The following is a 13,529-nucleotide window of genomic DNA, read 5'->3' as shown; positions in this document are numbered from 1 at the left end:
TGAGGTATCTAGTAAGAATTAGGTTGCCTAGTTCAAAATTGAGAATTAGTTCGAAATAAAGCCCAAGATACAATTTTACATTTTGCTTTTTCCTAGTATATTTTCCCACCTACCATTTTAGAAATCATATACTTTATTTCCATTTTGTTTGTAGTTGTACTATAAGTTAAAATGTGTACTTAATTTAGCAAAATTTAAGTGTTTTAAAATCTTTATTCTGAGCAATATGGGAACATGATAACAGTATAATTCAAATGCTCCCCATACTCATTTATATCCTATTTTCAGTATTTTTGTTATTTTTTTCTTTGTTTTAGTTTTCTCCATTTTTTTACTCCCACATGTTAGACTGTACTATATTTGCTTTGTACAGTTAAAGTTTGTCTTACACGTATATAAACTAGTAGGTGGTGTTTATAATTTTATTTTCTTCAAATTCTTTTTTGGATTTTAGACTTTTTTTGAGGCCAATTTTCCTTCTGAAATATATATTCCTGATATTACTTTAGTAAGAATCTCTTACTGGTTCAGTGTCAGTTTTTGATCATCTTAAAAATATCCTTATTATTGTAGAAAATATTTTAAATCTGTATTAAATTCTAGATTGAGGTTCTTTATTGTCAAGTTTTATTTCCCTATTTTATAACTTTTATTGATGCTACTGGGAACTTAACTGTCAGTTTAATTGTTATTCTGGTTGTTTTTGTCAGCTTTTTTTTTGAAGCCATTTTATTTTTTGCTTTTTTCCCAGAGGGATTACATTCACACGTGTCAAAAATAGCAACTATTGTATTTGGTGAAGAGTCACATGTTTAACTCTGTCATCTTCCCAGTTTCCCCTCCCTACACCACCCCTTCTCCACAGCCTACCAGGCAGCTGCTTTTGTGATGTTCCTGTGAAATATTCCAGACTTCTTAAAGGCACATACGAGCAAATGGAACTCCTATTCTTCCCCTCAAGAGATTCTTTAACTTGAGACTCTATAAGACAACAAAAGGATTATTTTAAAAAGTGAAATAGGCATTAATGGAATAACTATACATCGTTTATAATGCAGTAAACTTAAGCATAAATAAATACATACATACATGCATACAGTGAACTTCAAATAATAAACTAATTTAACTGCATGGGGGATCTTTTGTTTCAGGATATGTAATCTCCTTGAAAGGAGTTCTCCCTTTTAAAATATTCCCTGTCTATTTTTAAGATGTATCTACTTATTTATCATCACAAGAGATAACAGCTGAGAATTTCTCAGAACTTATGATAGATGTAAAGCCTCAGATGAAGGAAAACAACTCCAAAGAAAAATAAATGAACATAAGTTCATTTATGATTTTTGTGAAACTGCAGAATCCCAGATACTGTAAATCCCATATACTGTATAGATATAAAATACTATACAGTATTTGGGACTGTGCAGTTTCACAAAAAATGGCTATAAAAGAAATTCTCAGCTGTTATCTCTTATGATTAGATATGTCTGACTTTCTCATTTTATCTCTCCTGTTTGTTAATTATTCCTTAGTAACTAATTTCTTTGTCTTTCTGCGTTGCATTCAAGTACGTCTTTCAATTCATTAATTCTTCCTTCAACTTAGACTAATTTGTTACATACTGCCTATTGAGTTTTTAGAATCCTTGCTCTATCGATCTGATTTTTAGCATGTATTTGTGTCCTATCCCTTTATGGTAAAAATGGAAACGAAAACCTGGGTCTCAGGGGATCAGCAGATACACCATGTACAGGTACAAAACTAAACCACCTCTCTGGAGTCTTCTAAGCTTTCTTGACCCCTTGCGGTTTTCTTTCTTGCAAATGAACTATGCATTAAAAACACTGAAAAATAATTATTCAGCATTTTAGGCATTCTGTGGCAGTAAGGTTACTAAACATATTTCTTTTAAAATACTAGTGGAATTGGAAATTTCTCTTCAAATCTAGTGAGGTAAAATTTAACATGGAAAAATGCAGAGTCTTGTACAAAATTCTATTTAAGACAAGGGTTTTTGTTGACGTTACTCTCAGTATGAATCAGCATTACGATGCAGTTACTGGGGGGGTGGTGCACCTGGTAAAAGCTGGTGTGGTTTGGGGTTAAATAATGCAGATATAGGAGCTTTCATAAGGGGGGTGGTAGTCCTACCATGGTTTAGTGGATCGGACCTCACTTGTGTGTGTCACACTCTAGAAGACATTAGAAGCCTGAGAAGGGTCTGGAGTTGAGGAACTAGCGAAAAGTCAGGGAAGACTTGGGAGCTGCCTGTACTTACCTGAAGGGCTCTCTGGTGACTGCATTGTGTGTAAGTGTCCAGGTTACTTAGCTGGGATCAATGGTAACAGTTACAGGGCTTATATTTGGGTTTAATATTAAGAACTTTCCAACCATGAGTGCTTTTCTGGAAATGTAACAAATGGCCTGCCTTTTGAAAGTCATGACTCTTTCTCATCAGAGCCATTTCAAATTGGGGATGAGCAGCCATTTGTCAGGGACATTGTGTAGAGAATTCAAGCATCAGAAGTGATGTGGGGCCCTGGCTTGTGTAGCTCAGTGGATTAAGTGCGGACCTAAGAACCAAAATGTCACTGGTTCCATTCCCAGTCAGGGCACATGCCTGGTTTGCTGGCCAGGTCCCCAGTAAGGTGCCGGAGGCAACCACACGTTGATGTTTCATTCCCTCTTTCTCCTTCCCTTCCCCTCTCTCTAAAAATAAATAAATAAAGTCTTTTAAAAAAAAGTGATGGTGGGACCTCCTAAAGTTTTTAAAGTGCTGATTGTATGTTCCATCAGGGATGAAAATGATGCAGTGAAAAAAGTCTTGTGTTTTCTTCCTGAATCTGCCATTGGCTTGCAATGAGCCCGCAGGCCAGCCCTGCTTCCCTCCCAGTCCCTGGCTTTCTCATGAATCAGAATGGAGGGTCTGGGAAGAGATGAACTCGGGCGTATCTTGCATGCAGCAGTTATTACTGTATGTTCTAGTAGTGATGTTCTATTTCCCTCATCCCTTCCACATTTATTAATTGGAATTCTTTAGTGAGGAACTGTTGTTACTTCTTATACATTTGTTTATTAAGTCATATTGGTACAGGTATATGGATGTTTATTTTATTCTTTGCATTGTAATTCAGTATTCATTTTGTTGCTCTCATTATGCCAGCTTTGGCCACTAGAAGACCTGGATTCTAATAATACACATTACTAAAATCTGCTCATATGGTTTCAGATTCCACGTGGCAGCAGACAATTTAGAAACCACCACCTGCTCCTGTTGAGCTTGGTGTAGTACCTAGAAAGAAATCCAGTTGCCTGAAAGGTTGTTAATATATTACTTTCTTCTGCAATACATCTCTGTATGGCTAGATTTTCTTCACATACTTAAACTACAATGACATATTGGAACTGATTAATGCAGAAACAGATTTGAGAACCCAGCCATCATCCATTAACCAGTATATCAAAGAATTTGTAAAAATATAAACAGTGTTGAGAACCATACTTCTAGGCTATTTTTAGATGATAATTTTCGCATGGTCAACTCAATTTTAACTCTTAGATGGACATATTTAGTGGTTATCTTTGAAAAATTTTCTCTTTCTCTGAACTGATCATTGTGTGTTCAAAGGAATGTACAAACGTACCATAATTTTAATATTAACCTACATCTTGAAGTTCACCCAATTAGTACCAAAGTCAAACATTGTATAAAAGATGACCATCAGAAATTGTCTTTGGCACAGCATCAGACATATAATAGGCCATCAGTATATATTTGTTGACTGAATAAGTAAACATTAACACTTATTTTTCTTTCCCTAAAAATTCAGATTAGCAACGAAATTGAGACTGTGATAGAAGCATCTGTAAAACCAGCAGCGGAGCAGATTGCAGAATTCAGCATCCACCTTTTAGGGGAGCAGTATGAGGAAGAGCTACAGGATCCCTCTAGCTCCCACCACCAGAGCCTTGTAGAAGAGTTTATTTCAGAGGTGGGTGACTTTGGTTTGCTTTTATTCTTTTTTTTTTCAAAGCAAAAGAGTTTTCTTGGGTTGTAAATTTCCCATGTTCATAACATTGCTCAAAGGTGGGTTTAGGACTCAGGCTCTCCATCTGCTTGATTCCTGGGTGGTGACCTAGCCATTTCTTCAGAAAGGTCTGTGAAACATTCATAGCAGGACAGATGAGTCATTTCATTGAAACAAAATCTTCATACATTCACCATCTAACAAATAAATGCTATTTCCAACTTTTGCTGCAAAGCCAAGGAAGAATGTGTCCCACGCATGGTTTTAACTTACCAATATTTGGAGAAATGAGCATCTTTGAGAAACTACATACAATATACTGTTTTCTTTAGGAAACATTAAACTAGACTAGCCCATAACTTACTTTCTGGAAGAATTCCATATTGGGCTTGAACTCAAGGTTTGCTCAGTCAAAAATGACCATACTTGTCTCCCTTCTCATGTCCCTGGCTGTAAGGCACTGAGTACCCATCTTCCCTCCCTGCCTGGTTATAGGACACACCAGTCCTTCCTGTTTATTTCTTCCATTCCCTCTCAAGGGGGTTCTTCTTGGCCGCATTTTTCAATTCCATTACCTTGGACTAATTTCCTTCCCTAGACACTGTGTCTAGATGAGAAATAAAAATACGCACCTCCCAGCCACGCAGCATCACTGTAGCCATCAGACACGGGCCTGTAGGCCAGAGGATTAATTTTCCTAGCTGTGTGGCCAAGCTGTGAGGTGTGTGGAATGTGGAAGAAATGTCAGCCAGGCCAGTGGCCACCTGGCATCGAACAGTGTCTTAGATCAGCTGTCTAGCTTTCTCTGCCCTTGGATTAAAGAACCCTTAATAAGCCTCAGTGTTTGGGTAAACAAATGTACTGCATATTTAGAGGTCATCCAATAAACAGTCTGAAAAACATCTCCAGCGGGGACTTAAGGAGGTAGGGAGCTGTTGGCTTGAGGTGGTTTGAAGGTAAAGATGAGTCTGGGCCTACCTTGAAACAGTTCCTTCCCTGTCCTGTCTCTACATCCCGTTTCCCTTCACCTGGAACCAAATGTCTGCCAGTAGCCATGTGTGGCCCATTTTGTGTGGAGTGGCAGCATCTGGGGGCGAGTCTCCGAAAGGTCCTCTCTCCATGTTTACTACAAACAGAAGGGGGCCCTCAAGCTCTCTCCCCGCAGGGCACAGTCACAGGGATTGTTCCTTCAATATTACTGCTTAGGTACTGTTGGAAGACACACAGAGAAAAAAAACAAAGCCTGCTTGGGGTGTGGAGGTTCAGGAGCTCCTCCTACCCCCCCTCCTTCCTTCTTCTTCCTTCTTCTTCCTTCTTCCTTCTCCTCCTCCTCCTTCTTTCTTCTTCTTTTCATGAGGAGAAGAGTACGAGTAAGATAAGCTTGGGACAACGCCAACTGTGACATCAGAGAGGGAAGCCAGCCACAGTCTGAACACAGACAGGGTCCTGGCACACTGCTTCATGTTCCTTAGGACGCTGGGTGTCCTGGTTGCCAATGGCAGCCGTGTGGGTGCGTGCTTCCATTTCACACACGAGGCCCCAGAGATTAAGTAACTTGTTCATGGTCATTTCAGCTTCTAGGAGTGGAAGGGGAAATCAGATTACACCTTCTTTTCAGAGTGTTCCTTTCTTTGTATTGTGCAGAGCCCCCGTCATCCTAACTCAGGTGAGAAGTTGTGGTGGGCCTCACTGATTTCTCAGTCCTGGTTCTAGTTCTCAACTGCATTTATTGTGTGTCAGGGGAAAGAGGAAGAGACATGAGATTCAATGAGAAAAGTACAAAATTTGGTGTTAGAGAGATTTAGATTAAATAAATTCTGATTTAGTCACTTACCTATTGCATTAAAGAGGGGCAAGTTAGTTGACATATGAAAGTCTCAGTTTTCTCATCTATAAAGTCCAGGAAATATGTATCTCTTGGGATTGTTGCAAAGATTAGAAGTAATACTGCAAAGCACCAAGCACACAGCGGTCACTCAGTACCTGGTGCCTCTTATTAATCTTGATGTTAGTAAAGTGGAGTGACTTCTTACAACCGAACACCTGTGAAGTAACTAACTGGATGTGATGGATTAGAATCTCTATGTGTTTAGACTTGAGAGATGGCAAAGTGTAAAGTAAGAGGAGTTTAGTAGTAATAATAATGTGCAATTATATAACATTTTGCAGCTAATGGAGTACTTTCAGCAACAAAAGCTGAATCTTACGAAAGCTGATGTGGTTGGTGAGCAGGGCAGCATTAGTTTTATAAAAGAGACACGCACGGCCCCTTTCCCAGCAAAAGCAGCTGGGAATTTATCCCTCAGTCTTCAGATTCCTGGTCCTGGGGGTCCCATCTCGACCCCCACCCTCAAAGAATTATAGCACGACTCTCTTTCTTCTCAGAGAATAAACAAGGCAAATTGTTATAGTCAGAAAGTTGCATGTGTTTGGATTCTTTATTCTTAAGGCATGAAGATATTCAGTGAACCAAAATTTATTTGATTGTTTATTTATTTCAGTTATAATGATATCCAATATTATATTAGTTTCAGCTCCACAGCATAGTGCTTAGACATTTACATAACTTACAAAGTGATCACCCCGATAGACCTAGTACCCACTTGGCACCCATACGCAGTTATTACAATACTGTTCACTATATTCCCTATGTTGTGCTTTACACCCCCAAGACTGTTCTGTAACTACCAATTGTACTTATTAATCCCTTCCCCTCTCTCATACGCACCAAACCCATCTCCCATTTGGCAGCCATCAAAAAACATTCTCTGTGTCTATGACTTTATGTTTTGTTTGAAACCAAGACTTTTTAAAAATCACACTCTCCTGATTATATGAGGGCTTGGTTTTTTTTTAAAATTTATTTATTTATGTATCTTTAGAGGGGAAGGAGAGAGGGAGAGAAGCATCAATGTATGGTTGCCTTTTGTGCATCCCCTGCTGGGAGTTGGCCTGCAGGGAACCAGCCTGCAACCCAGGCATGTGCCCTGACTGGGAATCGAACCGCGATCCTCTGGTTCGCAGGCCTGTGCTCAATCCACTGAGCTACACCAGCCAGGGCATGAGGGCTTGGTTTTATAAGCAGGTTCCTAAAGCTCCGCTAATAGTTCCGGAAGTCCAATAACACCTTGCTTCCCTTCTTCTGCTGTTGGCCTCAGAGGACTTACCTGGATCAGCTCTTCCGGAATGTGGTGGATTAAATGTTAAATTCTGTTAAACACTTGGTATTTGTGCATAACACGATTACTTTTAGATATTTAGTCCAGAGTAGAATTCCTTTTTTCCTGCTCCAGTCACTAAGCAGATACTGATTTACTTGGTGGGATGTTTAAGACTCAGTAATAAAACTGGTTCCTGCAGATGGGATGCTCATAAACGGATCTTTCGACCAATGAAGTTACACAGTCACTGATTCATAATCTCCTTTGTGACAACCAGTGAACAAGGCCTCTCTCCTGGGGGCTTAATCTAGGCCTACAGATTTTTTTTAAAATTAAAAAAATATGTTTATTGATTTGAGAGAGGAAGGAGAGAGAGAGAGAATGTGAGAGAGAAACACAGATTGATTGCCTCCCACATGTGCCCCAACAGAGGAGTGAACCCGCAGCCTTTTGGTGTATGGACGGTGCTCCAGCCAACTGAGCCACTCCTGGCCAGGGCCAGACCTCTTCCTCATGTTGACTGTGTCCACAGTTCTCTTGTATTGTAGGAACAGGAGACAGGCACCACAAGACACTTTTAAGAAATGAGCACCCGACTGTTTGTTACTGTGTGTGTTGAAGCCAGATTTCTAATCCAAACTATGATCTTTAAAGATACTATTATAGCTTCTTTTGAAAATAATGCTTTTTTTCACATTTCACCACATAAGGGAAAAAACAGTGTTTTGCCAATATGATGCATGCTTTTTATACTTTGAACAAAAAGTAATATTAAAGCATATTAGAAACTTAAATGACAAAATAAAAAACTATTCGTGTTGTGGTAAACACTATTTTCTAACACTATAATTATTAGAATTTTCTTAATAACTTTCGGATCCATGTGTATCAGTGTATGTATTCAAGATCCAAAGAGTTGTAAACAGTGCACTTTATATTCTATTTCTTAAAGTATTATTTTCTACATCCTTTTTCACATTTCCACGTAGTTATGAATTTTATTTTTATTTTTAACAGGTTGAACATGCATTTATTGGGTTACCGGGTTACAAGGACATCCGTGTACTCGACTTCCGGTAAATAGACTTCCTCTAAAAATGCATGTTTAGTAGCATTGTTTACATAAAGTACAGTATCCTTTAGTGTACATTATATATACAACAATAATTCAAAATCATTTGAATGTTGTATTTTAATGCTACTTCTGGTAAATTTACATTTCTAATGCTAGTATTTCAGGTGAGAAAACTAAGTTAGCAAAAGGCAAAATAATGTATTCAAGATCTGTATACTAAATCTGAATATAATAATAATAATAATAATAATAATAATGTATACTACAGGGTCCAGCACAAATAATGCCCCATTTTTACTACAAAATCTTTTATTACAAAATTTTAAGCGTGTAATTCTGTAACATAACAGTATCACTCTGAAGCACACCATATGAGATTTTAGATGAAGTGCTCAAATTAAAACTATAAATTATTACACCCATGGTATTACCCTGCCAACCGTACTCAAGCAGGCCTTTCTTCTGCTGGACCCTGTGTATCTAGTAGTACAATAATGCAAACTGGATTGCAGTGGGGCCGGGATAAGAATTTAGGAATTCATGTCTCCCCCTTCCTGCTGGAATGTTCCACTACTGTTATTTGGCACTGAGGGGTGCCTGTAGTCAGATTAGGTGTGACTTCAAGTCCTACTAAAGCTTGTCATTATTCCATTGAGGTAACTTGGAGGTCCTGATGTAAGGCAACTCTGCATTCACCTTCTTTTCTAACATAATAGTTCTGAGTAATTCAGAGACCTCTTTTGAAGGCATTTCTTCCCTGCTTAAGATATGCTGTATAATACCTGTGAACGTAGAGTGAATACTTTGCATTAGGACCCTCACATTCCTGAGCTCACTTAATCTCCAGTACTCTCAGAATAAATATTATTATTAGTACTCATTTCAAAGAGAAGCAAACAGGTTTAAAGGGATGAAGTTTGAGCCTAGAGTCAGAGAGCCTGTAAATTAGCTTGTACATTTGAAACAAACTGGTTGACTTTATAGCTCTTTGCTTTATTAATAAATAAATATTAAAGGCTACGCAATATCCTATAGGTTAGTCAGTCCTGGCCTTTTCCAGCCCGTTAGAACTTTATTGTATATCACCTTATTTTTTATTTATTTCAGTACTACATAACACGTCATATTTCCCCAAAAGTGTTCCCAATTTTGTTGATGCCAACTACTGGAGTCCCCTGCTGACTTACTGAGAAAATTTACTTATAAAGATAAACTTACATGAATTGTTTTAAAAGCATTTTAATACAGTTTAAAGATAGTAAACATTATTTATTTTAAAATAGAACACGTTCTCCACTTTTGCTCATTTCCTGCAACCCACCGGAATTTGACAGCTTCTGATACTATGCAAACATTTTCATTTAAAGAAACATTTCGAAAGAGATATATTAAGAAGTTGTACTTTGATGAATTGTATGGCAAATATAACTGTTTTGAGATCTGCTTAACACTTTCAATTTTTATTTTCAGGTCCCCCAAGGAAAACGGCAGGTAGAGTACATTTTGGTACTTTCTATGCTATCCAGTGAATGAGCAGTTAGTTTAGAAAAGGTGATAGACCTAGGTTCAAGGTGTCTCAATCCTTTATCACTTCCAACGTCAGTAGCCCTCTTTGAACAGATCGGGGGTTGACAATTTTTTTGTTAAGGTTCGTATAGTAGATATTTTAAACTTTTCAGGCTGTATGGTCTCTGTCACAGCTACTCAGCGGCCATTCTTGGATGAAAGTGGATGCAGGCAATGCGTTGAAAACAAATGAATGTGGCTGTGTTTCAATAAATATTACAGACATTGAAATAAGAAATTTCGTACACGTTTCACATGTTACAGAATGTTTTTCTTTAGATTTTTTTCAACCATTCAAAAGCATAAAATCCATTGCTTGGTGACGTAGGCTGGGTTTCGCTCGTGGGTGGTGGTGCGCAGACCTCTGTTACAGACTGGTAACCCACAAGTTCTCTTAAGTGGGGGGTGGGGCAAATGTTGGTTTACAGCTGTGAGTACGTGAAACAGAGTTCACTCGTGTGTTATTATTTACTAATTATTGTATTATTCCCATAAAGACAACTGTAAACCCACTTTTGCTCCACCTTTAAATTGAGTTACACTCAATTTAAAATAAGAATAAAAACTTGCATTAATGTGAACACTTTCAAGTATGCTATGCATTCAATAATATAATCAAAAGTCACTTGAAATAGTAAATGAAGGGAAGAAAGCTGATCTTTTTAAGAGTTCATTTGCAAAAATAGCTGATCTCCAGAATTTTTTACAGGAAACATAGTCAATACCTGTGGTGAGGGATGCTTGTCATTTTTTTTTTGCCTTTGGATTCCAAATGTATTGAAACTTTACTTTCTCTTGGAAGATCGATAAATATAATGTAGAATTTATGAAGTGTATTCATAGGCTAACTATGGGCATGTTTACCTTATATTTGGAAAAGGCTTTCTGACTTCTTCATTTTCACATATCATTTTAGCAAGTATTAACTGAGTGCCTACTAATTAGGCAGATCTTGTGTCTATAGAAATTAGTGCCTGTTGGCATCCATCGTCTAGGAGCCCAGTCCAATGAAGAATACTTTCAGAGATATGTCAAAGTGCTGGATTTAAATTTTTTTTTCATTTTACTTTTTTATGTCCCTGTGGAATAGTGAAAATGAGAATTAATATTCATTCTGTTTTGATGGTGAGGAAATTTTGCCTCAGAGGGGGGCAAATTAATCTGCTGTGAATTATGTGACTGGGAGGTATCAGATGTTTTGACTGAGGTGATCGAAATTTGGGCTTCTGTGCTCTGAGTATGTGTGAAGTGCCCTGTGTGTGTATATCGCAAGTGTACGTGTTGCTAGTCTATACTCAGCCAAAAGCCTGACTGTTTAACTGCTGCCCCCTTGTCAACTTGTACAACAACCCAAACTCTGCCGTTTTCGACTCTATGGTCGAAAGAAGACTTATCTGGTTGCTGAGTGCTAAGTCCTCCCTGGGGACACAGACAACAATTCAATATGAAGCCATTAGATTTTCTAGGTACAATTTCCAAAACTGTTCAGTATTGTCAGGTACCTGGAAGTTGATGAAATTAATATATAACTTTTTGGTATACTTTTGTTCTGAGCTGTGTGTAAGTGAGTGTGTGGCACAAAAATAGTCTATTTACGTGATACATAATCTCTTTCTAGACATTTATAAACATTACATGTTATAAACATAACAAAATATTATAGGCATAAACATTTATATGCATATGAAATCTTCTGTTTGCTTTGTACCCGTTTCAAGATGCACACATTATTTTAAGTTAGTAGGACTCATTGAAGTGAATCAAGAACATATTTGCCTGGTGTATACACTTCAAAAATTCAGCTCCAGACTCTGTAAGTGTGTCTCTTCTTCCTAATAGAAGTTTCATAGAAGAAGGGATATCTGGCCCTGGCTGGTGTAGCTCAGTGGATTGAGCGCGGGCCTGCGAACCAGAGGATCGCGGTTCGATTCCCAGCCAGGGCACATGCCTGGGTTGCAGGCTGGTTCCCTGCAGGCCAACTCCCAGCAGGGGACACATGAAAGGCAACCATACATTGATATTTCTCTCCCTCTCTCCTTCCTCTCTGAAGATAAATAAATAAAATCTTTAAAAAAAAAAAAAGAAGAAGGGATATCTGAGTTTCTGATGTGGACACTGGACTGCAGGGTCCACAGCATTAAGGATGAGACGAGATACATTCACATGGACTATCGAGTCCTGTGGAGGAAAAGGGATAGCACAGCCACTCTCTCTAGAGCGCCCTGGCCCTTGCCTTGACAAGCTTTTATTGGGTTCAGTTTGCATAGGAATAAAGCTCATCAATCATTGTCAGGCAGAAATGATTAAACAATTGATAACATTCAAAGAACTCTGAGGGCTTATTCTGAGGTAGAGTCAGATAGTTGAAGGGCCATAAAACTTTGGGGAACAAACTCACTTCCTGCTTGGTCCCTTATTATTTGAATTGAGGGTATTAGCAAAGTAGGCTTCACAGGATTTTATATATTCTTTCTTAGGCCTTATCGCCCTAGGGAACTACCCTTTCCAGCACAGGGCTGCACCCACCACCAGCATTGTTTCAGGCTTTAGGCATTGTTTCAGGCTTTAGTTAGGCAGGGGAAGTAAGGCAGCCAAGAGATTAGGAGACTTATTGCAGATGGAATGAGTACTCGGGCTATGTGAAAGCCAAGGATGGAGGGTCCATTACCCCCCTTTTCTGTAGCCCTCAAGTCCTTCCCTGGGGGCCCTGTGATCATGCCTGTCTTAGGTTGTCCCTCCCTTGAGGAATCTTACCCATCATTGGCTAACTGATCAAGCACTGGGGGCCAGGCAGGGTCAAGTAAAAGGAGCAGAGGCAGCGCTCCTGCCAGGGAGATGAGCTTTGTCTCCTTAGTGGCTTCTGGTCTGAAGGTCACTCACTCAGCCTTAGCCATAGGGGGTTACAGATTCTGAACTGCAGGGCAGTTCCCAATAAGTTTCTCTGAAATATCTTTATTTTGATTAATCTTAATGAGATGGGCTTCATTGTTTTGTTCTATTTAAAATCTGCACATATCAAACAGCCAACAAGGGCATTTGAGGTGAGATAATGAGGTAGCATAAATTTCACCTCCATATGATTGAAATCCCTGGAAATAGCTGTAGACAGAGAAACTTCCCTCTTTAAAGCAGCTGTTTCGGTCTACTTTGGAAGATGAAAGAGGACAGATGGTGCGTGCTGGTTGGTTACCTTGGACTTGTCAGTGCAGAGATCTGGCACAGCTCTCTTCAAACAGATCCTGTTTGTCTACCAGCGTGCTTTGGCTTCTTAGGCACTCTCTGGGCCTCCTGGGTCTCTTCTTTTCTGTTGCCATTTCCGTACCCCATTTGCCATGCCAGAGCTCAGGTTCTGAGAATAGATAGTTTCCTGATACCTCGTATTTCTTTGAGTTCCCTTTCCAGGATAAAAACATGGTGCCCTGGCTGGTGTGGCTCAGTGAGTTGAGTGTTGGCCTGCAAACCCAAGGGTGGCCGGTTTGATTCCTGGTGGGGCATATGCCTGAGTTGCAGGCCAGGTCCTCGGGTGGGGGTGTGAGAGAGGCAACTGATCCATGTATCTCTGGCACACTGATGTTTTTCTCCCTTTTCCTCTCTGTAAAAATAAATAATTAAAATCTTTTTAAAAACTCCAAAAGGTAATAAATTGCAGCATCTCTCTGAGGATTTTTATATTCTTTTTTTAAAAATTTATTTATCTTT

General features: G+C 38.9%; 1 protein-coding gene across 5 annotated transcripts in view; it reads left to right on the top strand.

The window, feature by feature from the left end:
* The window catches only part of IMPG2 (interphotoreceptor matrix proteoglycan 2), an 83,060-nt gene that overhangs the window by 29,857 nt on the left and 39,674 nt on the right, over window positions 1-13,529 (top strand). For all 5 annotated transcript variants that reach the window (XM_037058962.1, XM_037058964.1, XM_037058961.1 and 2 more), the window contains 3 exons: window positions 3,831-3,992; window positions 8,207-8,265; window positions 9,735-9,755. In XM_037058962.1, coding sequence (XP_036914857.1) covers window positions 3,831-3,992; window positions 8,207-8,265; window positions 9,735-9,755 — 242 coding nt within the window. The remainder of the gene's footprint in view (window positions 1-3,830; window positions 3,993-8,206; window positions 8,266-9,734; window positions 9,756-13,529) is intronic.

Source organism: Sturnira hondurensis, unplaced genomic scaffold, assembly GCF_014824575.4.
Source record: "Sturnira hondurensis isolate 20B ecotype Veracruz unplaced genomic scaffold, ASM1482457v3 Scaffold0010428, whole genome shotgun sequence".
NCBI classification, from domain to species: Eukaryota; Metazoa; Chordata; class Mammalia; order Chiroptera; family Phyllostomidae; genus Sturnira; species Sturnira hondurensis.
This window is presented reverse-complemented; position numbering and strand designations above follow the sequence as displayed.